Source organism: Drosophila yakuba, chromosome 3L, assembly GCF_016746365.2.
Source record: "Drosophila yakuba strain Tai18E2 chromosome 3L, Prin_Dyak_Tai18E2_2.1, whole genome shotgun sequence".
Classification (NCBI taxonomy): domain Eukaryota; kingdom Metazoa; phylum Arthropoda; class Insecta; order Diptera; family Drosophilidae; genus Drosophila; species Drosophila yakuba.
In genome coordinates, this window is record NC_052529.2 from 12,212,611 (window position 1) to 12,239,183 (window position 26,573).

At 37.7% G+C, this 26,573-nt stretch overlaps 1 protein-coding gene across 1 annotated transcript; it reads left to right on the forward strand.

Annotated features, from left to right (window-relative positions):
- The first annotated feature begins 6,239 nt into the window (after positions 1-6,239).
- Positions 6,240-6,878, forward strand: LOC6533837. Its single transcript, XM_002094501.2, has one exon. The coding sequence runs from the start codon at positions 6,345-6,347 to the stop codon at positions 6,714-6,716; it is 372 nt and encodes a 123-aa protein (XP_002094537.1). The 5' UTR covers positions 6,240-6,344; the 3' UTR covers positions 6,717-6,878.
- The last annotated feature ends 19,695 nt before the right edge of the window (positions 6,879-26,573 follow it).

The following is a 26,573-nucleotide window of genomic DNA, read 5'->3' on the forward strand; positions in this document are numbered from 1 at the left end:
GGTTTTATGTAATCTAAATATTTCAAGAGCAATTCTTTCAGATGCAATAGCGAGCATAGCATATCACAGTCATAGCTTATAGAATGTATTTCTCTGGTCACCTCACAAAATGCAGTACTAGTTTCTCTCAGTGTGTGCTCGGGAGTCGAGAGGCGCGGCTACGGCAGCCACAGCCACAGCGACCGTGGCAGCAGCAGCAGCAACTGGGCAGGGCGCTCATATATCATGCGACAACGACAAGGAGAACGAGAACGACTCTTCAGAATCAGAATGAGAATCTCCGGGATCTGCGGCACCGGGAAGCGGTAGATGCCACTGGAGGATGGGACGGGCACTTGCTGTGCCTCGATTTGGTAGCCTGACAAATTGGCATTAGTATTGGCGACGTCGCGGTTCCAGGACACGTGATATATTCCACCAAAGGAGGGATTAACTGATCCTATCTTGGTTAAGCAAACCACAGAAATGGCGCCAAAACAAAAGATTTAATAGATATGTTCAAATCCCACTGATATTCGCCATTGCAAGCTGCATTTAAAAAGTTATATCTGAAGATATATTCATACATCAGTTTACAGAACCTGAATCACTTATCTGAAGTTCAACACCATAAAGTTCTTGTTTAAGGAACAACAAGAGATACGGCGACTTTTCTCGGGATTAGTTTTGCGCACTCACCCGGCTTTGTTCTATTTTTTAGTGTTCCCGCCAAGGTTTCCCTTTTATTACGGACAACGTTAACTGCATTCGGCAGTTCCCAAGCCATTGGGACATTCAGATCATTGTCAGCCTTGACTCGAGAGTAAGTGTGAAAACACAGCTGGTCCCCGGGGAAACAAACACAAATGGACCGTCGACCCAAAGGTGCAGTAACCTCAGCTTGAATGCAACTGCAACACGATCCTGCGATTTTGTTTATGCCACAGCACGAACCCGAGGGATACACAAACATACATCCAATCCCTTTCAATACGATCCGATCCGATCCGATCCGGGAGTTAAGTGTGGGCAGACAACGATCGACATTAGCATAGGCCCAAAACATTGCCGGCCCATGACAATTTACGGCTACCTAAACCATTGTCGGCCCGGGTTTCTTGACTTGGCCGAAACGTAAAGAAACAGTGGCCAAATATGCTAATGTTGTTGGTAGTGATAGCATAGACACAACCACTTCCCCGAGAACCCCGATAATTTACGGCTTAACTTTCCGACCGACAATTGTAATGCTAATGTGGCATCGGCTGGTTCCGTCAGGTAGGTCTATCTGTATCTTCTTTTGTTAATTTTGAAGTATTTTGGCCATCTTGGCTACCGTGATTAACTTGGGCTAGAATTCGGCAAAGGGAAGTGTCCTTATCGAGGGCATATCCCTAAATCGGGCGACTTCCTGTTCCGGCAGAGTTTATGGTTTTCACCTGTCAATATTGTTATTAGCCCACAAAGGGTTTCATTTAGCTGCGTTTTGTGCAGAGATAGGGATGGTTTTCGTATGGGGGAGATTGACAGTCGGTTGGTTGGTTCAGTTGGGTCGTTTGTCAATATTTGCATTTGTCATTTGTTTGAACCGAAAGTGAATTATTATGGCTTTGACAGCAGATAAGGGGTGAGCTGTTATAAAAGAACACTGAAAATATAGGTAAAATAGGTATTTTAATATATATTAGTTTGTGAAAGTTTAAATGCTGTTGTAAATGAAAATCAATATACTGTTTTATACCATTTTCCCTTTATTAATGTGTATAACATTAATCGATAATTTTTTTCAGTGTATATAGACAGTTTTATGTTGTTTGCTCCCGAATTTCCCCTTTTTTTTGGAGCTCGACTGTGGTCGCAACATATTTATGAATTATTCAATTGTTAAAAGAATTTCTATTGACAGAATCACGAAATAGAAAATGTCATTGTTCCCGTATTATTAAATATTTCGCGTAATCTGATCCGTTTCAGGATCGAATTATAACTAAATGAAAATCTTTGTTGTCAGTCGGGAAAGCGAAAATAAATAAAATGCTCCACAGGAAATCCACACTTTCCAGCAATAAAACGCAACTCCCGGCCCATAAATTCATAAATAAAAAAAAACTGAATCCGAGAGCTGGGAAATATAGTCCAAATGCGAATGTCTGCCTGGACCAATCAAGTTGGCTGATGATCATCGATTGGGCATGCAAATTGAAAAGACCTTAAAATAGAATTGAAGCCAATGAAGGGGGACTCGAATCACACTCACAATCACAGTGCGAGTGCATTTCGATTTCCATTCCACTCGGATTCGATTCCATTTTTATTGGGGACACAAGGCAAGTCATAAATTGTGACTCGTTGGCGAACAATTAAAATGCGTTGGTGTTGCACGGTTAATTTGAGGGTGATTAAAAATTGTCATGGGGCGGGGCAGTGAAAGATGAAAAATCGAATACGAGTATGCTAAGCGACTTTCCACGACGGTCGGAAAACCATAAAATAAAGTAGAAATCTCTTTGGGTGCTAGAGCTCTAGACCCAAGAAAATGCCATAAAAAATTAGAGGCCAGAACATAAATTTGGGCACAACAAAAACTACTCAATTGCGCGACCCTCAGGAATTCGAATTGAAAATTAAATCAGCTTATCTATAGTCGAAAACGATTACAAATACTCGTCTAAGGTTCAAGCTCAAGCCAAACTATATTTTTCACAAAATTTATGACATCGCACGAGTCGATAAGCTGGGGTCATCCGAATATTCAAACTGGAGTTCAAGAGACAGCGGCATCTGTGGAAACTGTTTGATTTCAATTGGAATTACATTTTTCATTTGGGAATTGTGTAAATATTTCAAATCGATACAAATAATGTGTCGAAAATAAATAAATAAAGCCAATATGGTAATGAACCACAGCCGAGTGATCGAAATAACCATCTTAAAAGCTCAGTCATTAATTTGTGCTTTTTTTTTTGGTCGCTTAACTTGTAAATTAAGCGAATAAATAATGTTGAGCACACTTTTGTTAGGGGAATTCAGGCAACTTTTATAAATCTAAATAATACATTATAAATGGCATTTTTTAATGGTATTTTTAAAATTTATTTAGTTAAAATACGTTCCAAATTGTCTATCATTAGGAAGAATACCCTATTTGCGCTGCAAACACGAATAATATCCATATTAAACAGCTTTAGCCGCGATTTCATTTAGAGCTCGATTTATGGCAATAAAACAAATTTATTATAATCTTTGTGTGCCAAAGAAAATTAATAAGTTTTAACACAATTCCTACTGGCTGGTAGCGAGATGATGTTGGAAGTTTGGGGGGCATCTATGCAAATGTTGCGCTTTAGCATTGGTAATTTATGAAAACATTCAATTCGACGAATTCCGAATTCCACCTGCTGTGGCTCCTAATGATCGCAGTTTGGAAATTATAAATTCCGCTCATGCTGCGAGCCAAAAAGAAAAACATTTCGAACACTTTGGAGCTTTGGAGCCCCCATCCCAATAATGGAAATATTTCGCCTAGATTTATTACACAAATAATACATGAATGATTTTTATGCGTTTTATGTTTGTTTTATGTGCGTGGCTGGTGCTTTGGCGAATTTATAAATAACAAGAAATTTAGAGCGAGCTGTCTGCCATATTTGGTGGCAAATCAATTTACAACTTTTGCCCCGACTTCGAAATGAACACAAAATGTTTGCTTGATTCCGCTCGGAACGTTCTTTATTTAGACAGATTAATGAGTGGCCTGGTCGAGCTGTCTGGTGTCATTTCATGCCTCTCAGTTGTCAAATTAAGGCCTATGCAATATGTGTTTATTGTACTTATGTTTAAGTGTATGAAACTGCAAGTGTCGCGTCGTCTTAATGGTCTCACTTCAGCTTTTTTTGCGCTCCAACTGTCAGTGTTACAATGGAAATTAGCTCGAAATTCGTATTCTCTATGTAAGTGCGAATTAAACGATCTCAAGTGCCGCATGAGGCAATCGTCTTTAAAAACATTTGCCTTTGGTTCTCCAGTAATGGTTGCCCATATAGAGTGGGTTACTTTATAGAACTTCAATAATGTATTTTCTTTATGATTTGTGGTTATTCCATGTGGGTGTATCGTTTTCTTAACACCCGGATATTGACACTAGAAAAAGTTACATTTACAAGTAATTCATAAAAATAGCAAACACTTAAGCCCAAATGATCATTGCCTCTCGTAAATAATGTAATTGTATAATTACTCCTATTTCCGCTTCAAGTTAAAACCTAACTACGAACTTCCTTTAATCGCGTTGAACAAGTTCACTAATCAAGGAAGTTCCAAGCGCTGTAAAGTAAGTAGTTTCGTAGAAAGTAAGTTGAATCCAGTTTCAGCCACATTCTATCGAGAGTGTTACATTTTAGTGGACTAGCTCCCATTCCACTTTCTGGGGACACTTCATTTGGCTGCCCGGCTAATAGATTTGTGCCAGATTTTGGCTTTTTGCCAGGCCAACCGGTTGAACAGTAGCTCAACTTTTACATGGGTCGGTTGTACAACCTATTTATGGTTTAGTTGTAAAACGAAATACGACTCGAAAGAGTGAAGGTAAGTTCTGTAAGATTATAAGGAAAGAAAGAAAAGCAAAGGCCACACACGTTGTAGTTTTTCGGGGTTTTGTTTTTCTACTTACAAGCACAACGAAATTAGAGAAATTTTCTGAAGAGCCATACAAATGTGTAAAGGTAAATAGAAACAACTTTCGCGTGTTAAAAGCCCTCAACAAATCGGAGATTTTACACTACTTAATGCCAGGTCGAGCAAAAAATTGAACGAGTTTCTTAGGAGGTGTGGCTATGCGGTGTTTGACTAATCCAGAAGCCTCAGAAGTTTATAAACAAAAAAAAAACGGACAGCTGAAATTTACATAAATTTCAGTTTGGCACACCTTGCCTCACATTTGAATGTCTTCATTTCGGTTCAATTTTCACTGCTGTGGGTGTCGCACTCCAAAAATCATATTTATGTGCGACAGTGAAAGCCATAGAAATATGATTCGCCCTGCGATCATATAAATCAACCTGAATGTCCCCTGCCACACGAATGCACACCCTTTTTTTTATTATTTTCTGTTTTTTTTTCTGTTTTTGGGTTTCCGCTCGGTGTTTCAGTTGTTTTTGGTGTGGTGTTGGCTATTGTTGGACTGCCCAAAAGGATTAAATGATCATAAATGGCACCCAAAACGCGTGTGGTCTTTTGTGTATTTGGTTATGTGAAATCGGTGGGCAGGGGAACTTGTTTCATAAAGCAAGTTCAAGCGTAATTCCACTGAAATGAACTGGGAAAGTTCAAGGAACACTCGAAACTCACCGACTCTCAGCTCATACATATACAAATGTATGATAACAATTGGTAGATATTACTATCTTGATCAACATAATCACGTATATTTCTTTAACAATATTAAAAATTAATGTGAGCATAACTTCCAATTTAGGCATAAGCAAATCAAAACGCTTTATTTAACTGATTGCATTCACTGAAGTGCTTGGCGAAAATTCGGGGAATTTGCTCCAAAGATTTGGCAACCACAACAAATTTATAAATGCATTAAAAAACCATTTATACAAGACCCCACCCCTCCTCTGATGTCAGCCAATTCCAACTAATTCACAATAGTCGCAGAGTAGTAAAAATTCCAATAAACTCGGGGAATTTGTACTGCCATTTAGCACAGTGACAGAGTCAACAACAAAAGGCCATTAAAAATAATTTGAATAAATCAACGAAAGAGGGGGGCGTGAAAAATTATTGTTTAGCCACTGCAAATGTCCAGCCGTGAATCGGGCATAACAATTCCATCCATAGAATATCTCATTTACACGAACACACGATCAAGTCAAATAATCAATAGATGCGAGTTTCCAACCGGAGGTGCGGATAATTTATTAATGTGATTAGCATTGCCATTGTACTCTTGGCAGTGGCAGAAGATCCCATGGGCCTTCTTTGTTTCGACCAGATGAAATCATAATAGTGGCTAACTCGGAGGTGTGAAACGGCCTATGAAGTTGAAGAAGAAATATGAAAAATATGAATCCATTATGTTACATTCGAAGGTGTCCAACTAAATGACATCTCTTGGTTTTTAGGCAAATGGAAATGGACTATCTTACTTGTTATTTATGATAGCTGTTTTTCTAAGTATGATTTAGAATAACACGAATATTTTATCCCTCAACTAAGCAGTGCTCTATATAGCTTTGATTTTAAAGTTTCAAATCAAATTGACATCCAAATCAGTTTTAGTTTTACTTTTGGTGTCACTCCAGAAACACTATACAAAATTCTCTATTTTTTAGACAAAATTAATATTCCCTAAAAGCAAAATGATGATAGACATGGACAGCCCCGACATTCCCGATGAGGTCATCAACTACGTGGAGGAGCAGCGAGTTCGACAGCGGGAATTTGTCAACGAGAAGGAGTTGCTCAAGGAGCGCATCAAGAAGGCGCAGGATATGCTGAAGCTGCTCGAGGGTCGGCCCAATGCACTTCCCTGCACCATTGCGTGTGGCAACATCTACCAGCAGAGCACCGTGCAACAGATGAGGGAAGCCCTGGCTGCCAATCTATCGACCTCCATGGAGCAGTTCATCGAGGCCCACCGGAACATCCTGGCCATACAGCGAGTTCTCAGCCAGGACTACGAGACGATCAGCGAAAACGCCAACAGGTCGAATTATCCCAATCTAATCTAATTATCTAAGAAGTGCTGTAATCTGGGCCATTTCGACCATACAGCATTAGTGATCCTTTGATCGCTTTATAATCTCCTTGAAATCGGTGCGAGGGACGACTAAATCGCACAGTTGATACCTACCATTTCATTTGTAAATAAATATGAACCAACTTTACAATTATTTATTTTCCACTCCTCTAAACTCAAGTTCTGCGATTAGATCTAGTAATGATTCCCAGGGAACTTGGGCACAGGAGTTCCAGCCAGTCACTGTCAGTGATCAAGATAGATGGAAATACCCAAAGACAATGGGTAGCCAAATGGCAGTTTTCAACTTGAGCGACAACTTGGATCATTAAAGGCATTAGTGTCAGCGGCAGAAGTCAGCGAGCCAAGCAACCGAATTAAATTTCAACCGAATTTTCACAGTTGAATTTCCCTATGAAGTGGAAAATGGGGGGCCAGGTGGGCAGCAGGGATCAGAGGTGGAGCAGAGGCGTAGCCGAGTCACCTTGTCATAATTAAATGTGTAATATTTGTCTGCGCTTTCAACACCTTTCCCGCTTCCACGAACTCGTCGCAGCCCCACTCTCCACTTTTCTCCACTCTTCACCACTCTCCGCTACTCCCCACCAATCTCCACCACTCTCCACCCATCCCCAATCAGCCCCCCGTTCTTCTCCCAACGCCTCCACAGATGATGTTGTTGCTGCTCAACGAGGCATGCCCTTTGAAAAGGGCAGTTTTTTATGATCCTAACTCAAGCAATAACATATTACAAAGATTAAAAACGATAAAAAATAAAAACTAATGTACGTTTATTAACAAACCGTATAGAAAATCATTAAATTTGCTGAAAAATACCAATTTAAGTTTTTCAGTGCACTTAAAATCTTCAAGATGTTTATGAAATGATAGATCTCTTAAAGTATATATAAATATAATATTATATAACTATAATAGTATGTCTCAGTACTAAAACATTGCTTCATGTGTTTCTTTTTCATTTAAAAAAAAATGGTAAAAACAATTAAACTTTTTGTTCGAGAAAACTCCAACCTGGGAAAGGTTAAGGGGCTTTTCCCCAACTTTATGGATTTGAAATAAACATGTAACGCGATAGGCGTGAATTGGAAAAATCATGGGCATTTCATCAGTTGAAAAACTCTATTTCTTTTTTATACTTCCGAAACTGGTTCCGCTTGGCTCGTTTCAAAAGCGAAAAGTGCGTCGGCTTTGGTGGAAAACCCCCCATAAATCCCGTTCATCTGAAAGCCCCTTTGGAGCCATTGTTGTGTGTGTGTAGCAGAGTGTGTGTGCTTTGTTCGACTTTCTTTTGTGTTGTAGTTGTTGTTGCTTCGTTGGTTGTTTGGTTGCATTTCGCTTTGCACTGTGCTTCGTTGCTGTTATTTTTGTTGTTCTGCAGATGAGGTTGCTTGCTGTTGCTGTTGTTGTTGCGTTGGCACGTGCGTTAAAGAAGCGTGCCCATGTGGAAATTTAGTGCTGCAGCTTGTTACCAAAGTGGTTAGTGGTGTAATTAAAATAATGCAAGTTGAGGGCCAACACGATTTTACGCAATTAATTTCAATTCAATTACCAAAAGCAGAATAAATTAAACAACGACTTCTTGTAGGCAGCTTGTAAACTGTGCAACAGACGTACGTAAAAGGTTTTTTTTTCTTAAGAAAAAATTTTAAATAATATTTTCATTTACTAAATGACATATTTTGTTACCAAGTGGAAAATAAACAAGACTTTGTAGTGGTTTAAGGTCTGAAAAATGTATCTTAAGTACGAAAAATAAAGGTTTTTTTTTTCTCTTTGATAAGTTTGTTCCCTGCTTTTCGTCTATTGCTCATCTCCAATTCCCCATTGGGCATCCCAGCTTCGACTTAAAAGCCCCTACATTGATTGTTTTGTTTGGGGCCTTTTGTAATCTTTTGAACATTTTGCTCTCCCTCTCTCTCTTGTATTTAATAATCCATCAATTTAAGTTACGAAAAATGAAGTAATTTCGGTGCGACTGCTGATTTGTTTGGCATTTACGCCGTGGACGAAATCGGAGGCGACCCCTCGCGACTCGTGCCCAATGTTCAATGTTGTTAACAAGTCTGATTAATGTCCCCGATTAGCATAAGTAAACATTAAGCAAATTATGTATGGTGGTACTCTATACTCCAATCCATACGGCATACGGCAGCGGGTTCGTTTGCCGCCCGATTTCGTGATTCAATATTAGATTTCTCGATTTGGCGTCTATTATTTTACTTGTGCCTTGATTTTTTGCGCTAATCAGTAAACAGAGGCGAGCGGGCCCAAAACTCAAATAAGTGCTGGAAAAACTCCAACACCAGTAACGGGCTGTAAACAACCTTTAGCGTTAATTAAAAGTGTACACAGAAATTTGCATTCACGACAAAATTGGTTAACGAAACATTTATGCTACAGCGCGGCATGAATAAGAAGGTTGAGGTACCAAAACAAAATGATTAGCATTCCAAAAAAAAGTTAATAGATTATTTAGAACCCAAGGTACATATGTCTCTACTATCTACTACATACTACTACTTACTACTAGTAAGTTATCTACATATCTTTATCAAACATATAGAAGAAATACCATTCTACCTTTTTATTATAATTAAAATTGCAAGTTTTCAAAAATCATTTTTGATGCCAGTTTCAGATAGCCAGTTTGCCCTGTACCCATAGCATACGGATAAAAAATGAGCTAGGCTGGCCAGTTCGCCTTTTTGATTGAGTTTGTCGGCGGATTTATGCGCTGACCACTGCTGGCGGCGTTTTGGCGGTTTTGGATTTTGGTTTTTGGTTTTTGAATTTGGCGTGTTGAAGCCGAGCGCCGTCCCAACTGTCAGCCGTGATAAATGCCCCTGGATATGGGAATTCAGTATTGGCCGCATAAATAATTCGGATGTAATTGGAAAAAGCCGCTGTGATTATTTTGACATTCGCGCCGGCTTGCAGGTGAATTAATTCTGCATACGCCAGAATAGAAAAAGATTCAATTAGCATTTTTCTTCATATATGTATATGTATAAATATGTTTGTATATATTTCCCATGACCTTTACGTTGAGAATTGCAGTGGTGATTAGTTACTTTATGATTGAAAGGCTTTTAGAAGCTCTGATAAGATTAGTGATTTAATTCAGTAATTGAAATTCCACATTTGCATTGCTTACGTAGCTTAATGGAAATCATTTTCCTATAAGCCATGTTGTAGAATTAATTAAGCTCATATTAGCTCATGGGAAGCAATTATTGGTAGCCATTAAATCATTAATAAATAAATACTTTGTGTAGAAGGTAATATGCTTTGAATAATTGTATTTCAATTATAAAGAAAATCCTTTTTAAGAGGATTACTTATCAATTAAAATATCTACCTTATGTGCTACCAATATAACAAGTATATTTGAAGAATTTATGATAATTTGTTAAATAAAAAGCATACAAATAACAATAACACCCCATAAAAAGTATTTATTCACCCACCAGGCAACTTCGCCATACTGCTCATAATATGGGTGCATATTTCATATGATACCACCTATAAGGAAGTTGGATTCCCACTCACAAGTCAAGTTCAATGGCAATCGGTAGTTGGAAGGCATTCGTTATGCTGTCACTCACCTTTCTCTACCGACACCACTCATTCATTAGCAATATTAGATTGCTGTTTTTTGTCGATTTTGGCCACGGCATGATGGTATTCCCCGCGAATTTTTTGGTTTGTCTGTAACGAAATGGAACCAAAATAAAATGTAAAGCTGTTTGATTAATGGCATTTACCAACTGGTGAGCAACACTTACGATAATGATTGTTCGACCGATTGCGGGTCGAGAATAGCTAAATAGGTGGACTGCCATTGGGCTATTAATCAAAACCTTACTCAATCGGAAAAACAAAAGCCATCGAAAGAGGCCAAAACAATGTTCCATCTTCGAATCGAATCGAAAGTCGAAAAAACCAAGGCGGCACGTTCTGCTCGTGCGACACTTGCCAAGCGCCCCCATATTGGGGATGGCTTATATTTATGGCCATTATAATATAGGCACGATCCCACTCACATTATAATGATTGCCATGATACCGCAGCCGCAGAGGTGGCATTTTGATATGCGATGTGCTGCCAACGCCAATGACGCCCCCATCGCTCTCTTAGCCTGGCCTAATCTCGTCTTCTGGCTTAGTCTTTGGATATATCTACATATATATATATATGTATATGGCTATAATGTTAAGACAAAGCTCTTCGATTCCGCATCGGAATCGAAATCCACAAGTTTTCACATCGCTCCTGTGGCGTTTTTCGTGCTAAGCGTGCGTCTGTGCTCATTAATAAAACCACTGCGATCCTATCCCATCTGATATATATCCATTCACACAGATATACGGATATATGCGCACTGTGGGGCCAATGAACTGAAAAAGCGCACCTATTCGCTTTTTGCATGGGAAATCTGATGCCGAATGTCTAAACACATTCCTTCGCCATAAAGCGAAAGTGAAAACCCAGCTGGCAGGTAGCTGATCTAGTTACAGAATTGTGAAACTACTGAATAGAATTTCTAGGCAGCCAGACAAAGGCATTTCGTATTACATATATTCAATATATAAGCTATTACCGATTGAGTTTAAGAATCATTCATTCAATACTAGAAGATAAAATGATAAAAAATAGAAGCTGTTAATATTTTAAATAATTTACTTGTAAATTCTTGATTTTCAGTAACTAATATTCACATAATATTCCTATAAGCATATTGATAAAAACAAAGATATGTGAATATTGAAATATTACAAAATAATAAGAAAGTGAGAAGCTGTAAATCTTAGTTTGAAAAACTAACTCTGACACCCATAAATCATCGCTTATAGTTATTAATTGCTTACTGCTCCCAAAAACTCCAAAAAGTGTAAATCAACAGCGCCATGAACTCTCCGATTTCAACCCATTTCCATTAGCTATGGAGCCCACTGTGCCGCCCGCACACTTTGCCGAAAAAAAAGCTTTAAAATAAAACCCAACTTGAGGCCTCTGCGTTGGTGTTGCAGTTTTTCGATTCCGATTCGAGTTTGAGTTTGAGTTTAAGATGTAGCCTGCAGTTGGAGGTGCAGTTGCAGTTTCGGTGTTGGCCAGGCCAGCGATTTTAAACGGATTTATGCGGCGAGAGTCGCCAGTTTTCGTGGCTTTGCTGTACAAATTTCCTAAAGGGTTTAGTTTTTGTTTCTGCCTCCACTGCAGTTGCGTGGGCCATTGAGCAGCGTCTTTTTTCCAACTTTTTTATTTTATTTTTTTTTCGATTTGAGCCGGCTGCTGCTGTTGTGGCCATAAATTTGTTGGTTGAGGCTTGGCGTTTTTGTTTTTTTTATTTTGTGGCTGTTTGGTGGCTGCCGTGAAAGTTGCGTAAATCAGCGTGAAGTAGAAGAAAAGTTCAATAGTATTGAAAATAATTGTAGAAAGTTTTTATTTTTTATTCGCCCCCAACTTCGCCCTGCCGGCCGCAAAGTGTTTATGCAACGACCAGATACATAGATAGATAGATACATAGATAGATAGATACGCTCGAAGGCGTGTTCCAGCCTCAGCAATCGAACCTTAATTGACTTTCGTTTGTCTCGCCACATTTGTTTTCAAGTTTTACATAAAACACTAGAGATTTAAAACTCCAATGGTTACTTTTGTTCTTCCAGGGAAAATGGTAACATAGTTCGCTATCAATGCTGCGACACATATTTTACCCTTACAGAAGAACAATGAATATTACTAATATTCAATTAAATAATTCTATAAGTAAATTTAAAAAATTATTATTATATCAACTAGATCTATATCGAAATATTTGTTTTCTTAATTGATTCTTCTTTTGTAGTGCATTTGCTACACAATATGTTAGTGCTGCCATGTATTATTCTCTTTGGCTCCATTTCCGTTGATATGGTAATAACTAAATTCCGTTCCAAGGCAATTAGTTTCGATGCATATCGAATCAAAAGATTTTACACAGAACTTGTCTGGGGCAAGATCTAAATTCTAAACCTAGGCGCCATGTCAACCGGGAATCGCTTAACATGCATTCATATATGGTTATGTAATTAACATCAGGTTTATTTATTCTGAATTCGTATCGAGCTAATGGCTAACTGACAGATATGATAATTTGTTAGTTGTCTCAATCAACTTTACCAACCTTTGTCGAGGTCGGGTTATGTGTTTCAATATTCAGGGGTTAAGTCAAAGATCTCTGCTAAGATAGTTGAAGGTTTAAGGTTACGGAACTGTAATTTGATATGCTACTTTTGATTTCAATCTAGAAATTATAAACAATATTATACAAAACTGTAGAATTGTATTTTAATTCCAATGTTTTATTTAAAATACCTAAACAACAAGCTTGTTAAAATTAGATTTACACTCTGTATGCCTATACCTTTGCTGCGCCTAAATCACTTTAATATAGGTATAGTTTTTCAGCGAAATTTCTCCCTTTTAAGCGCACATGATTACGGGTTCCGGCAGATAAACTCATTAATAAACCCAGACTCTGATTCGAGCACATTAAGCTGTCCATTAGCGTAATACATCAGCCGTCGACGGACTGTAATTTCGATCTGAAATTTATGTAGGACAGAAAGCTGCAGCGTGGTCGACTTGTTTCATATTCCCCAGCGATAACTGACACCTCTTATCCAAGACCATGTTGGTGGACCACAAAACCGGCAGTCATACGTGTCCGACATCCAGGCATTAACCGTGTAAGCTTTGGTTACCGATCCACATCCCAGGTGCTCCAAAACCAAAACCCAATTCCAATCGGCGTCCAAAATTCAGGCACATCCGTGGTCAGCCAAGTGTCGCAGCTGACCCACATTCCACGGGGAAAAAACGAGCCAGCCACAAACTACTGCCCAAATGAAATGTTTATAAAATGAAATCAAAAAAAAAAATAAATTACACAAAATGGCAAAAAGAAAATCCCAGCCTCGCCTTGCATCGCCTCAACTGACTGACAGAAACGGTTCGTCGTCGTCGATGCCAAAAAAAGGAAACCAGTCGACAACTTTATGATGGGAACAAACCAACCCGACACCGAAATCGCCCAACAAAAAAACAAGTCAACCAAAATGGTTTTGAAAATCGAAAACTGCGTTGACGTCCGGTACAGGAGCAATTAGGCAGCGGTCTTATCAACGTCGCTCAGTTTCGTGAATAAATCTCAGCACCCAACTGCCGTAAGTAAATTTCGGGGCAAATTTGCAAGCAATTACGTGGCGACAAGAACGAAGTCTGCATGCTCTTTGTTAGTGAATAAAAGGTTTCTTTTAACAATAATAAAATACATTTTATTGTAGGGATAAAATGAGTTAGTTATTATGCACATGTAAAGAAAAAAATGTTTAAAACTAACAAACATTCAATTATAGAAATGAATTGAATTGAATGAATATATAGTTGTGTTGGGAGTGATTATTTTAAAACCTCTTGAGTTCTACAATGCTTTTCAAGTCGTTTTAGAAACAAACCATTTTTAAATATGCTTTGGCACTGTTAAATGGAAAATATATTAATTTATTAAATTAATAACATCTATCTTAACTCATTGGGCCCAGTTAAAAGCTTATTACTAAATTTTTTTCAATTGAGGATTAAAGCTGGCTTCCACATTTCTATCAAGCTCGCCATCAAAGGAAACCCCGTAAAAAAATCTCCGAACGTCCTTCGCAAAAACTTCTGAGAATTAAAAGTAACGTTCGATAAAACGACAAAAACACACACGCCAAACATAAAAAAGAAAACATAAGGTTTGCATTGCCTTTGAACGACCTTCGCCATTATTTTTATTTCGCTTGTTTTCTGATCGGTTACCTTTAAAAGTATTTCGCTGTTGTTGCTATTTTTTCTGCAGCACACAAGTGGCTTATATACACAGCTATGTATGTACATACATACATACGTATATGTTTGTATATAAATTTGTTGCGGATGCATAAAACATGTTACCGATCTCCACGGAGCTGCCTTTGCCTCCAGGTAAACCCAACTCGAATTAACCCATTTTTAATGCCAACGATTGCATGAATGCTAAATAAGTCCTCAGTGATGTAAATAAGATCTCAATTTTTAAAAATGATATCATTTTTTAAAAAGCTTGATAAATTTTGCACACAAAATTATCTAGGTAAACATCATGAATAGAATTTTTGTTTTGGTTTAAATCAGTATATTCTAAAATAATTTAATTTCAAATGTAATAGACTTTATGTTACCTATATACATAGTTGTTGATATTGTTGAATACTTATATTTTATTCGTAGAAATTCTTTCGATTTAGAAGGTTTAATTACGATTTAAGTACTGTCTGATTTCGGAGCAATGATCCTCAATGGGTTAAGATACCGCCAGTCAAATGAGCTCAGCTGACGGTGCGTGTTCATCCGTTGGGCCAAGTTTCCATCAAGCCGGGCTTGCAACATGTAGCCAAGAAGATTGGCAACACCGCTTCCCTGTTGCCAATTTCCAAGAGTGGCGTGATTTCTCTCCCCCAAATGCGTGTGTGTTGGTGGAGCATTTGAAGGTCGCACAGTGTGTGTGTAGAGGGGGTGGGTGGAGGTACACAGGAAAAATATTTAGCAGCCAAAATATGATTAAACTTAAGTTATTATTTTATATGGATTAAAAGCATATATCTGAATGGTATCTTTTAATGCCAATAATATAGACTTTTTTTTCTTATTTAATTATTACCAACTGTTTTTCTCTGTGCATTAAAAACGCGCCAAAAATCTTAGCAGCACCCGAAGCCGCTTTCAGTTCAATTTTCAGTTGCACCTAATGAATCTTGAGATTTATGGCCGTACGTTGGGCCACACATTTTTGTCCGTTTTGGTGTTTGGCTGTTTTAGATCTAAGCCAAGTTTGGGATCTTTCAATCTGATGATTTATGCATTTGGCAGCGCTTTGAGCGCATTGGAAATTGCCTTGATTGATGCTGGCAACACTTTTCTCTCAAAAAAACGCCAGGAGAAAATGCCAGTATGCTGAAGAAATTGGCTAATCTCAGCGAATTATCTTGATCGGGAAAAGTGTGAAATTGTATGCTTCGGGATATTTTTAATTCCCATCAATATTGCTCAGTTTATTTAAAAGTTTACAGATTTCGAAAAGCATTTTGAAAACTAACGATTTTCAAAACTAAATAATTCAGTTTTTATAATAATTCAAATTTCAATTCATAGTTTAAACAAATATTTTCAACTCAACATTGTTTTAATTATGTTTATTCAATAGTTTACAAGTATATAAATATATGAATAATATATTTTTATCTAAGGCTCTTTCTTACTAACTCTTTAAGGCATTTGAAATATTCCCTATTTTCAAGCCACCTTGCACTTTATTCCGAATAAGTGATTGATATACTCAATTTGCCATTTAAGCGCCGATCCGGAATATTTATGCGTTTGTTTATTCGATTCGAGTGGAGTGGCAAGTGATATGCGTGTGATTGGAATCCATCGCAATGCGAATTGACACCGCCTTTGCACTTGGCTGCCACAAAAAGTTGCTCGAGTGGCCAAAACGCCCGTGCATCTCGGATTCACATGGCCGCTGCATATGAGACGAGCTTGGAAGGCGTATCGGGTTTCCACTTCGCCTTCGCTGCAATCATTTTCAGATTTCCAGCTCACTTCCAGTGTACAAGTATCTCGGCATGTCAATTTGTATCTCAACACGGCTGCCCGATAAAATGTTAAACTAAGTGACATGCGCTGGTCAAAAAAATTCAACAATTATAAAAAAGATGAGAGGCAGAGGCGCCCCAGGGTCGTTCACTTGTCTATCGCTCGCTTTTTTTGGTCATTTTCGGTAATCCAAAAAAAATGTTTTGGGTCTCTGAACACCAAAACAGCCGGGCGGCCCTTCATTTGCCATTTAAGGCACAGTTTTGTGGGCTTTCTGAAGGTCGCATCCGGATCGCACTGCTTCCCATGTAAATTATGTCAATTACTCCGCTTTAAGCTTTCGCATTACTTGAGTTGTCACGACCTTAGTTATCACCTCAGCACACTCGGATAAAAAATAAGTGTTAAAAGTAAAGTTTACCTTCTGGTTTGGGTGGCTTTTTTGGGTTCACCTCTGCACGCTTACGTGCACATTGTAAATTATGAAAAATATTGCAAAAAGTTACAAAAGACCAGTTCGCTTAAACAGCCACGAAACAAACTCAAGAAAGTAGAAAAAACAAATCAAGCGAAGGTCGAGAAGGTAAAAGTTCTAGTGTTATCAACTTAATTTTAATTTTATGTAAATTATAGAGTGATTGAAATGGGAAGTTAATCTTAAATTACCCGCTAGCTACTTTTATTTCCTACCCCAACTCTTTAAAAACAATCCATCTTCTTTTGGTTATTTTAATATTAATATTCCGCAAAGTTCACACAGGAAACACCATTTCACATCTCTGGGTTTAACACGACCTTATAAGCTCCATGAAACTCCGATCTTTTGCCAGCATATGTGATGGATTTTTTGTGAGACAGCCTGGCTGTGTTTAAAAGATGTTTTGTTTTACATTCGAAACAATGCGGCGGCATTCATTGAATAGCAAAACTGGCACATAGATACGAAATACACGCACTATTTATACACATGATGGTATTTATTCACAAGCTGAGTGTTATTAAAGCGGAAGTGCAGCGTATGGCAACATTTTAGTCCATCGCCGACCATTTCTGCTGAGGCAGCAAATGTGAGCAAATGTGAGGCATGCTGCCAGATGATTTAGTAGGCGTTGCAAACACTCGCCATATGCGTGCAGCATGCGGCAGGCAGCCACTTAAACTTCTCTCATGCCACGGAAAACAAAAAATATCAAAAAACACAAACAGAAACAGAAATCAACAGCAGAAGAACAGCGCGACTTTCCTCACTTCCCTCAACTGCGAAAAACTTTTCGCACCAGCAGTCGGAAAAAATACAGCATTAAGTCATAAAATATATGTAAATAAAAACTGCAGGGAAATTCCCTCAAAGATTTAATTGCTTCTAAAAAATTTGTTCCAAGAAACTTTTTTTTATATGTGGCATGTTCTCTAAATATTAAATCTATAGTATTTATTATAAATTTAAGACATATTAAAATCCATATCAAGTGTTTCGATCTTTAATTAGATATATCAATACTTTACCATAAGTGAATAAGAATGTCTTAACTATCTAAGGATGTTTTTGCATATTTTTATTAGTGTTTTTTAATTTTTGAACCATACTAAACCCTGGTTTCTTTCAGTATGCCATCCTTTGGATTATGTGGACTGTCCCCTTGAGGAATCCCTTTCTTAAGCCCCTCATCTTTCAGTTCGGGCTCATTGGAGGCAACGCATGCGCAAATTGCTCGCCGACTGCTCCGGCAATAAATTCATAAAAAATCATTAAGCAGAATTTAAGCATCCACGAGATGCAAACATCTTCGCGCACATGAACAGGGATTGGCAAAGGGATTGGAACCGAGATGGGATTGGGATCGCAGTTCTATATGGGCTGGGCTGTAAGAGCTCTGTAATATCGATGCCGGAGCAGTCGGGATGTCGCATTAATTTCAAGCTTAAGCAATCCACTGTTGGACACCTCGCATCCCCCATATGCCATATAAATGGTATCTGAAGCACTTGGACCACTCGTAAATTTAACTCAGCAGCAGCGAAACGCTCCACTTGGAGGTAAAAACAAGGTGTCTCTGGATAAAGATGTTAGACAAACCCATAAACTATATTAAAAGTGTGCCTTTAGAGCTTGTTGAAGTTATGTCTTTAAAATGTTATTTTAATGCATTGAAAACATGACACACTTTAAAAAATAAACTGTTTACTTGCGGTATGTGCTTATACTTTATATTTAATTTAGCAAAGAGATAAAAAATAAAATAAAGATAACTAACAAAGTAGAAAAACATTTATATATGACTTTGTAAAACAGTATATAGATATACGTATATTTAAAGTAAACATATATATAAATCAGCGATTCATTACTTTAAAACTACTTATAAAAAATTAGATTAAGGAATAACAAAATGTTAATACGCTAAATGCTTATTATTTATGTATTTTCTAGCAACTTATTTAGTATCCAGCAAATTTATACTTGAAGAAATATTATTGGTCCGATTTTTTTTGATTTTTATAGCACCAACCTACCCGATTCCACATAACCGATTGGAGTTTAACAACTGAAGCGTAGTGTTTCTGAATTGAAAAACAGAACATTTGCATGCTGGGCATGAAGAGGATTTGAGAAGAGTCAAGGTTCCGCAAGAGACAACAAATGACACCACAAAAACACGAACGGAATGAAAACAAAAATTCCAAAATTATTTTAATTTTATGCTGCGTTCTGTGAGCGTTTTATGGGTGTTGGTGTTTTATTTGTGTATTTTTTGTTGTTTTGTATTATTTAAGCCCGGCTTGCAAAGGCGTCAAGCACATTGTTTGTTTATGCGAGTTGACAGACCAAACAAACCGAGTATAAAATTTGAGATGAGCCGAGGGAGTGGCAAATACGACGGACTCGATGCAGAAAAGATACCGCCACGAAGTTGCACACCGAAAAGATATAACTTATAGAGATAAAAAATGTGCATATGCGAAATTTATGCGATATTCGCGCTGTGAATTAACATTCAGACATCCACAAATTAATGTTGACACTTGTCTCCTCCCAAGATCTCTTTTTTTGACCTTCCCCCATGGCCTCGCGATTTTATCTGCCCCAAAAGAACAGAACTCATTAGAATCCCCATCCAATTTAACTCAAGGTCCTCTCCAAATTTATTATTTTTGTTTTTTCAATTTTCCCTCCACTTTTTCCATTCTTTTCTTCCTTCGATCTTCAGTCTTTTAGAGTACAGAAGCTTCTCTTCCAGATCGAAAACAAAGGAAATGAATTCAGTTCAGCTGCTGTTTCACTCAGTCAAGATGGAAGATTGCTTTATTCATTTCTTCATTGTATTCACACTTAAGCATATTAATACTCATAGTTTACTGCCTTTAGTTTATGTATAACTAAATTATTCTCCACTTTAGCTAACTTACGTTCAAGTTCTAATGCATATTCCTTCAACTTAAGTACCTCCCACTCCCAGTGATCCACTCCACCCGCCCTAATGCTTCTCTATAAAGATTTCCCCCGTCGGTTTGTTTATGCCACACCATTTAGGTTGAACCAGGCTTTGTGACGCAGATCTTGTTGCCTGCACTCTCTCTCTTTTTTTTCTTTTCTTTTTTTTTTGCTTAAGTGGCCGACGTCATCACTCCACTCCAATCCACTCCGATCCAATCCACTCCCATCCAATCCAATCCCACCGACCCCAAGCCACTCCATCTGATCCGATCCTATCCCATCCCATCCCATCTCATCCCATCCCATACTATCCTATCCTATCCGATCCGATGCGACCACATGTGGAGTTTGTTGTGCACACACACACACCATGGGCAGCTAAGATTCATAGTGATCATGTCGCTTTTTTTGGTCTCACTGCACTGAGAAAAGAATTGGTATCTAAAATCTCACTAAAATGTGTATAAAACTTAGAAGTAGATATCTTCTATTTGGAAATTATTTATTTGTTATCATATATATTTTAAAAAGATTAAGCTAATAACTTACAGGATAAGCTCTAGTTATTTAATTTTTTTTTGTTTTTTTTTCCAACTAGTGTTTTTTCTTCCAGTGTACTTCGTGTTCTCGCCAATGTTTGCCATTTGCCACCGCAGCTTCGAGTTTCTTCAGCCGCTCTCTTGCGAGTTAAATCGCGAGTGGCGATCTTCGGACTAAGACAACGTTTCTATTATTTATACCCGTTCGCCGTTCGCGGAGTCTGCAGATTTCCTCCAGTTTTCACACTTTCCTCGGGCGCTGCGAAAATGGTTGCTGTGCTGCATGTAGCAATTAAAAATAATTTGTTTAGCTTGTTTTGTGTCAGAAATCATGAAGATACATCATAATAAAAGTAATGTTGTTATCAAAGGTGCGGCTTTTACACTGATAGATGCGATATCTATATCTCTGCGTTTGTTGCATATTATTTGTGTTCATTTTACAGCTTGTTCAGCGAATGGCAATCATTTGTTGGGTGAAATTCGCTGGGAGAAACTATTGAGAAATGGGGTATATTCGCTGGGATTAACCTAAGAGTGGGGTATTCATATTTTTAGATTAGGCAAACAGCGTGATATAAATCATAGCTATATTTCCCTCTACAAAATTATAGTTTGAATTTAATTTACTGCATCTAAATTCCTCCTATGCGGATTATATAACTTTCTGGGCTCTGACCCAGACCTTCGATATGAAATCCGGAACTGGTTTACTGACTGCAAAGTCGCATTGAAGTGGCTCTCGAAATCAAACGGCACAAAAAATATATCAGCAAATTCAGCCAAATGTAAACTTATTTCCTTCGGCCGAGTGGCTTTGATTGAAAGGCAAATAAGCTGCCGGATTCAATGAAAACACAGAGACTGCTCACAATCCATGGCAGATATGATGGAAATCCATTTGACGACGGCGCTGACAGCAGGAACAACAACAACCACATCGCGGAGCATAAATCATTTGCACAGACAGAAATGCAAATCTTTGCAGATTAAAACAAAAACCAGGCGACTGTATAAATAAACATCCAGCCAGCCAGCCAGCCAGCAAGTCAGACACAAAAACCTAAACCTGTCAAATCCGCGATATCGTTGAAGATAAACCCCAAAGCCGGACAGTTCCCCCTTGAGTGCGTTTTCCCCAGCCCATGATATTTGTTTTAATTAAATGCCAATCGCCGATCGTAATTGCGGCACATTAGGTAAAAATCAAATAAAAACAAAAAAAACCGAAAAAAATGACCAACAAATCACATAAGATATTTTCAAAAATATCTCTCGACGTTTTATCTGCTCAAGTTGAAATCGAAGCGGACATTAATTGACCAGTGGAGATTAGCGACTTGAGAGGCCGAGATACCATCGACCATATAGAGATGGTGGGGCGAATGGCCAATCGCCAAATCTGACGAGGCTTAAAAGGTCAAAAAGATTGAACAGCTGAACAGAAATGGGAAAAATGGATTCGAAGATGTGCATAAAGTGATGTTTTTGTCATTGACCAAATTTGTATATTTATGAAAAGAAAAAGTGTGGGAAATGTTAAATAAATTAAATATATTAAAGAAGGCTGTAAAAATGCAACTAAAAATTGAGTTATTTCTGCTGATACCGCTCATTATAAAATCCCACTATTGAGCAAGCGAACTTCGGTCTAAAGGTAATATAAAACAGCATTTTTTACAAATTATAATGCTTTACAATTGCTAAACACAAAATAAGACATATAACAAGTAATTGCTAGCACCCATTAAAAAAACAATAAATACCAATTTAACTCCTTAGCATTTGATTGTGTTTAAAAACAACATTCTGATGGATAATGCCCAATAAAATTCTACCAGTCATTATCGAGAACTTTAATAACCCGAAAATGTATTTTCGCTCTGTTATTAAATTCAATAATTATAATAATTATTGTGAATAGCATGGCGGCAAGGAAAAAAACAATGCCGAATGCAGCCACAAAAACAAAAAAATAAAAATTGGTAAGTAAATGAAACCTTGACTTTAAAAGCAGTTGATCTTTTGCATAGTCTTGATCCGCAATGATCATATTGAAATGGCCAATTGAAGGTCCTACCCACAAAAGCCATAGAAGCCATATCGACATCGAATCACTTGCCATTGTGCCGACTTTTGTCTTTGGGCAATTAGGCGAGAATATTTTTATTTGTTATGGTAATTACATTTGCCGCATTTCATATGGCCAGCAAGCCAAAAGCCATGGCAATATTTTGTTTGAGCTTGATTTGAGCTTGAAAACTTGAACAGCGTCGCATGTCGATAAGGTCAATGATGAACAGCGATTTGAGTCGATTTTTTGGGGCGTCGCTAAGTGATTTCTAATAATCAGCTTGAGTCGTGTCTGTAGAAGATTGTATTCAATATTTAAAAATGTTCAAAGTTCTCTAATTTAAAGGCATTGTAACATTTTCTTTAAGAATGTGCAAAGTACATGCACCAGGTACTTTGAAATGTATTCAAACCCGATTTGTATGCATATCTCCCTATATCAGCAATCAAATAAATCGTTTCTTCTCTTATAAATTATGGATTTCCAGTGTAACTCTCCCAGTGACACTCTTTTAGCCATATCAACTGAAACAAAGTGCTCGGCTGGCCCACACACACAATCTTTCATTATAACTAATGAACGTTTCGTGGCGCATTGACAATTAATCAAAATTTAATTAAATAGACAAAATGCCGCATTAAAGTATGCACTTTACATTGTTGCTTTTGCCATGGCTAACAATTTATTGTGCTTGCAAACTCAGATGCAAATCTGTCGCCAACGTGCAAAATGGTAAATTGTTTTTCCAGCCACAGGGCGGGCAGGCAAGTGTGTACTCATACTCGCACTCATACTCGTACTTAGACTCGCACTGGCACTCAAACTCACACTCGCACTCACACTGATTGGGTTGAGGTGAGGTTTTGGGCCAGGTTCGGTTGCTGTGTGGGCCGCAATTAGTGGAGAAGGTTGAATGTGTGCGGGCCACAGCCACTTCGAATGGCAGCCAAGTTGACCAAAGCGACTTTTCGCTCCCAGGCTTGAATGTAAAATGTTTAATACGCCACAATGTAGCTGGAAAAAAGCTATATTAATTTTACCATATTTACTTTTCCTTTCTATAAGTTAAAAGATGCACATTCTTATGTATATTGTTGGTAACAGTGAATGAAAGCTTAAGCGGCATTCTGTTCAACAGGCTGTAAGTATCTGTAAGCTGAAGATACTGTATCTACATGTGCGCTTAAGTAAGATTGCAAAGTAGTTCAACTAAATGATTCAAAAGCTCTACAAGTTTTGGCTCAGATAAAAACACACATCCACCTGGATGTGAGTCGAAATGATACCAGTATACTCATCCATATCCATGGCCAATGACTTGGAGCTAGAAGAGCATTTGGAACAGCGATCATTATCAACGACATGCGATCGAAGCGTGCAATTTGAGAATTTATCGATTTCCAACCACCAAATGCGATCTGCATAGGAAATTAGATGGAAAATGGAGGGGGGTGAGGGGGAAAACTTGGCCAGAGCATGCAACGTTTCATGCAAGAATTCTCAAACATGATTTCGTGCTCTCGGCCAGATGCATTCATTAATGCATAATTATAGACAATTAAGTGCTGGCCAGATCGAAGATGCCGATGGATGGGGTTCGCTAATGGTGTCGCTGGAAATTGCCGATCGTAGGAAATTGCAACAATTCGATCGTAGCCGAAAAAAGTGTCTCAGATGAGCTGCAATCGATACCATCGAACGAATGTATCTTTGGATGGCTGGATAGCTTGTATCTTGTATCTTTTGTGGTTTTCCTTTAGCAATTCATGCAACGCGTGAGCGATTTGCCAATTGGAACGTTTGGAACGATGCACGTGAAAAATTCACTCATTTGATATCTTTAAATGTAAGTAGATTTAAGTAATCTGAATAATCTATAGAATAAATTTGTAATATTTTCACTATATTATATTATTATCAGGTATTATTGTAATACTTACTCCAAGCCAACACTATTTCTCTCCGTGTCTCTGGCTGTTTGTTTAAGCTTTTAACGCTTTTCAGCTTGACTTGATTTCGGGGCGATGTCGAACTCGTTTTCCCACGTTGGAAATTCTTCGATTTGCGTGCAATCGCAATCTCAACTGACACCTTTTCAGATTTCCCCCCACCAGTACGTTGTCCTTTCCACTTGAGATAAATGCCTTGCCATGGAGCAAAAGATATTTTGTAGCCACACATGAGCATAAAGGAAATTCCTAGCCAATCGCTCACTTACGGAGTAAAACGATTAAAGAAAAGAATTGCAATGGAATTTCTTATATGCAGGGTAAGCCAGCTTTGTGGGTAATTCCAGTAGAGATATATAGTGAATATTTTGGAAAAAACTGTATTTTGCAGTCGCCAAATCTCTAATTTCTTCCCACACTTTTGCGAACTTTTACCAATTTGCAATCCCAAACATCGCAACCCAAAGCTATCTCACGTTCCGAAAAAAATAGTAAAAACCAAATATACAATGTCCCAATGATTGTACAATGAGAATTACAAAAAAAATGTACAAAATCATTAAGAAAACAACCGAGTCGCTCTTTCACACATAAAACAAGCTTAAGACTTAGAAATAACAAACAAAAAAAAGAGAAATGTAAAAAACAATTGCAAAATATAAGTAAGGCCATTGATGAGAAATCACAAAATCCGTGTCACTAAAATGACAAGATTGCGCTGTAAAAAATGTTGGAAAAATAAAAAAAAATGGCAAACGAAACAATGGCATACATTTGAAAGGCGAACATCCCATTGGCGATTAGATGTGCCAAGATCAAAGAATAAATCTCTGCCATCGAAGCTAATCAATTGCAGAGGGCTTTCTATTATGCAAATCAGCATCTGGCTACCTTGAAACGACTTCCTGCTGCGGGTTAACCAAATCCGATCAGATATTTCAACGAAACATAAAATATTCTCATTTTCCAAGACAGCAAAAGTGGATTTATTTGTGTCAAAGTATGAACAACTTGTTTCAACCCAAGATCAACATCGCGTGCTTTCCGCTTCATTTTCTGGGTCCCCCAAAAATTGTGTTAGAAAAAACACTACCAACTCACTACCGACTCACTAATGAATACATGAATACTAAATGATTTTTTTTATAATTTTCAAGCTCAGTGCTTAATTACTGCGAGTGAGTTTGCCTAGGCCTAAAGGGTTGTCTTTCTGCCATGATCATGAGCTCAGTTTGGGTTCACTCAACTCTGGCCAAACAAATTCATAATTATTTGATGAATGTCTCGCGGTCCATTAAATCGGGCAGCACATTTTTGCCGGTTTTTTCAGCATTTTCAGCACATGTTTTCAAATATTCCGAGTGAGAGTGACCGTGAATTTTTGTACGGCTTTCGAGCATTCGACTTGTGGTTCGTATGATTAATGTTAATTAGTTGCCACAGGAAACTATGCAAATTAAAACCGAAAAACCGAAAAGAGTTAATAATTAAGTTGTATGTTTGGTCTTTGCAGCAAAAATTATGATTTCATTTGTAGATAATCCCATTTGCTGTAAGTTTTTTTGCGGTTGGGGTCACCTGGTGGCATAATCATCCATCTTAAATGGGTCTCTGCTGGAAGACAAAAGCCACGAAGGCAGATGATTTATGCTGGCCTGCGAATTTGTTTGGTTTTCGACATAGATTCAAATGAAAATGGGTTATGTTATTAATCAGTGCTTAAAAGTGGGTTAAATTGAGAAAGTTTTTGAAATGAAATTGGGTAACAAGCATGTGACTATTTATCAAATTCTCTTTTATTTGGCTTTAGAAAGCGAAACTTTTAGAATAAAAATCTCGACCTAATCAATTTTTCATTACTCGTAAATAATAGGTTGGCTTAATATTAATATAAAAAATGTATATCCAAACCCAGAATTTTGATCCGTTCCATACGCTGATTTTGAAAATTGCCGGCCTGCAAATTGCAGAATAATAATAATTGGCAAAGCGAACTCATCAGCATAATTAGGGCCTCAATAAACGATTCAGTGACTGGGAAATTTATGTCATTACCCAGTGATCAAGGAAAACAGAGCTGAAAACGTTATTATTGAAAAACTTAGGATTATTTTATATACAAATTTGTTTAACTATATTTGAGAGATATATTTTGAGGCTTATAAGTGAA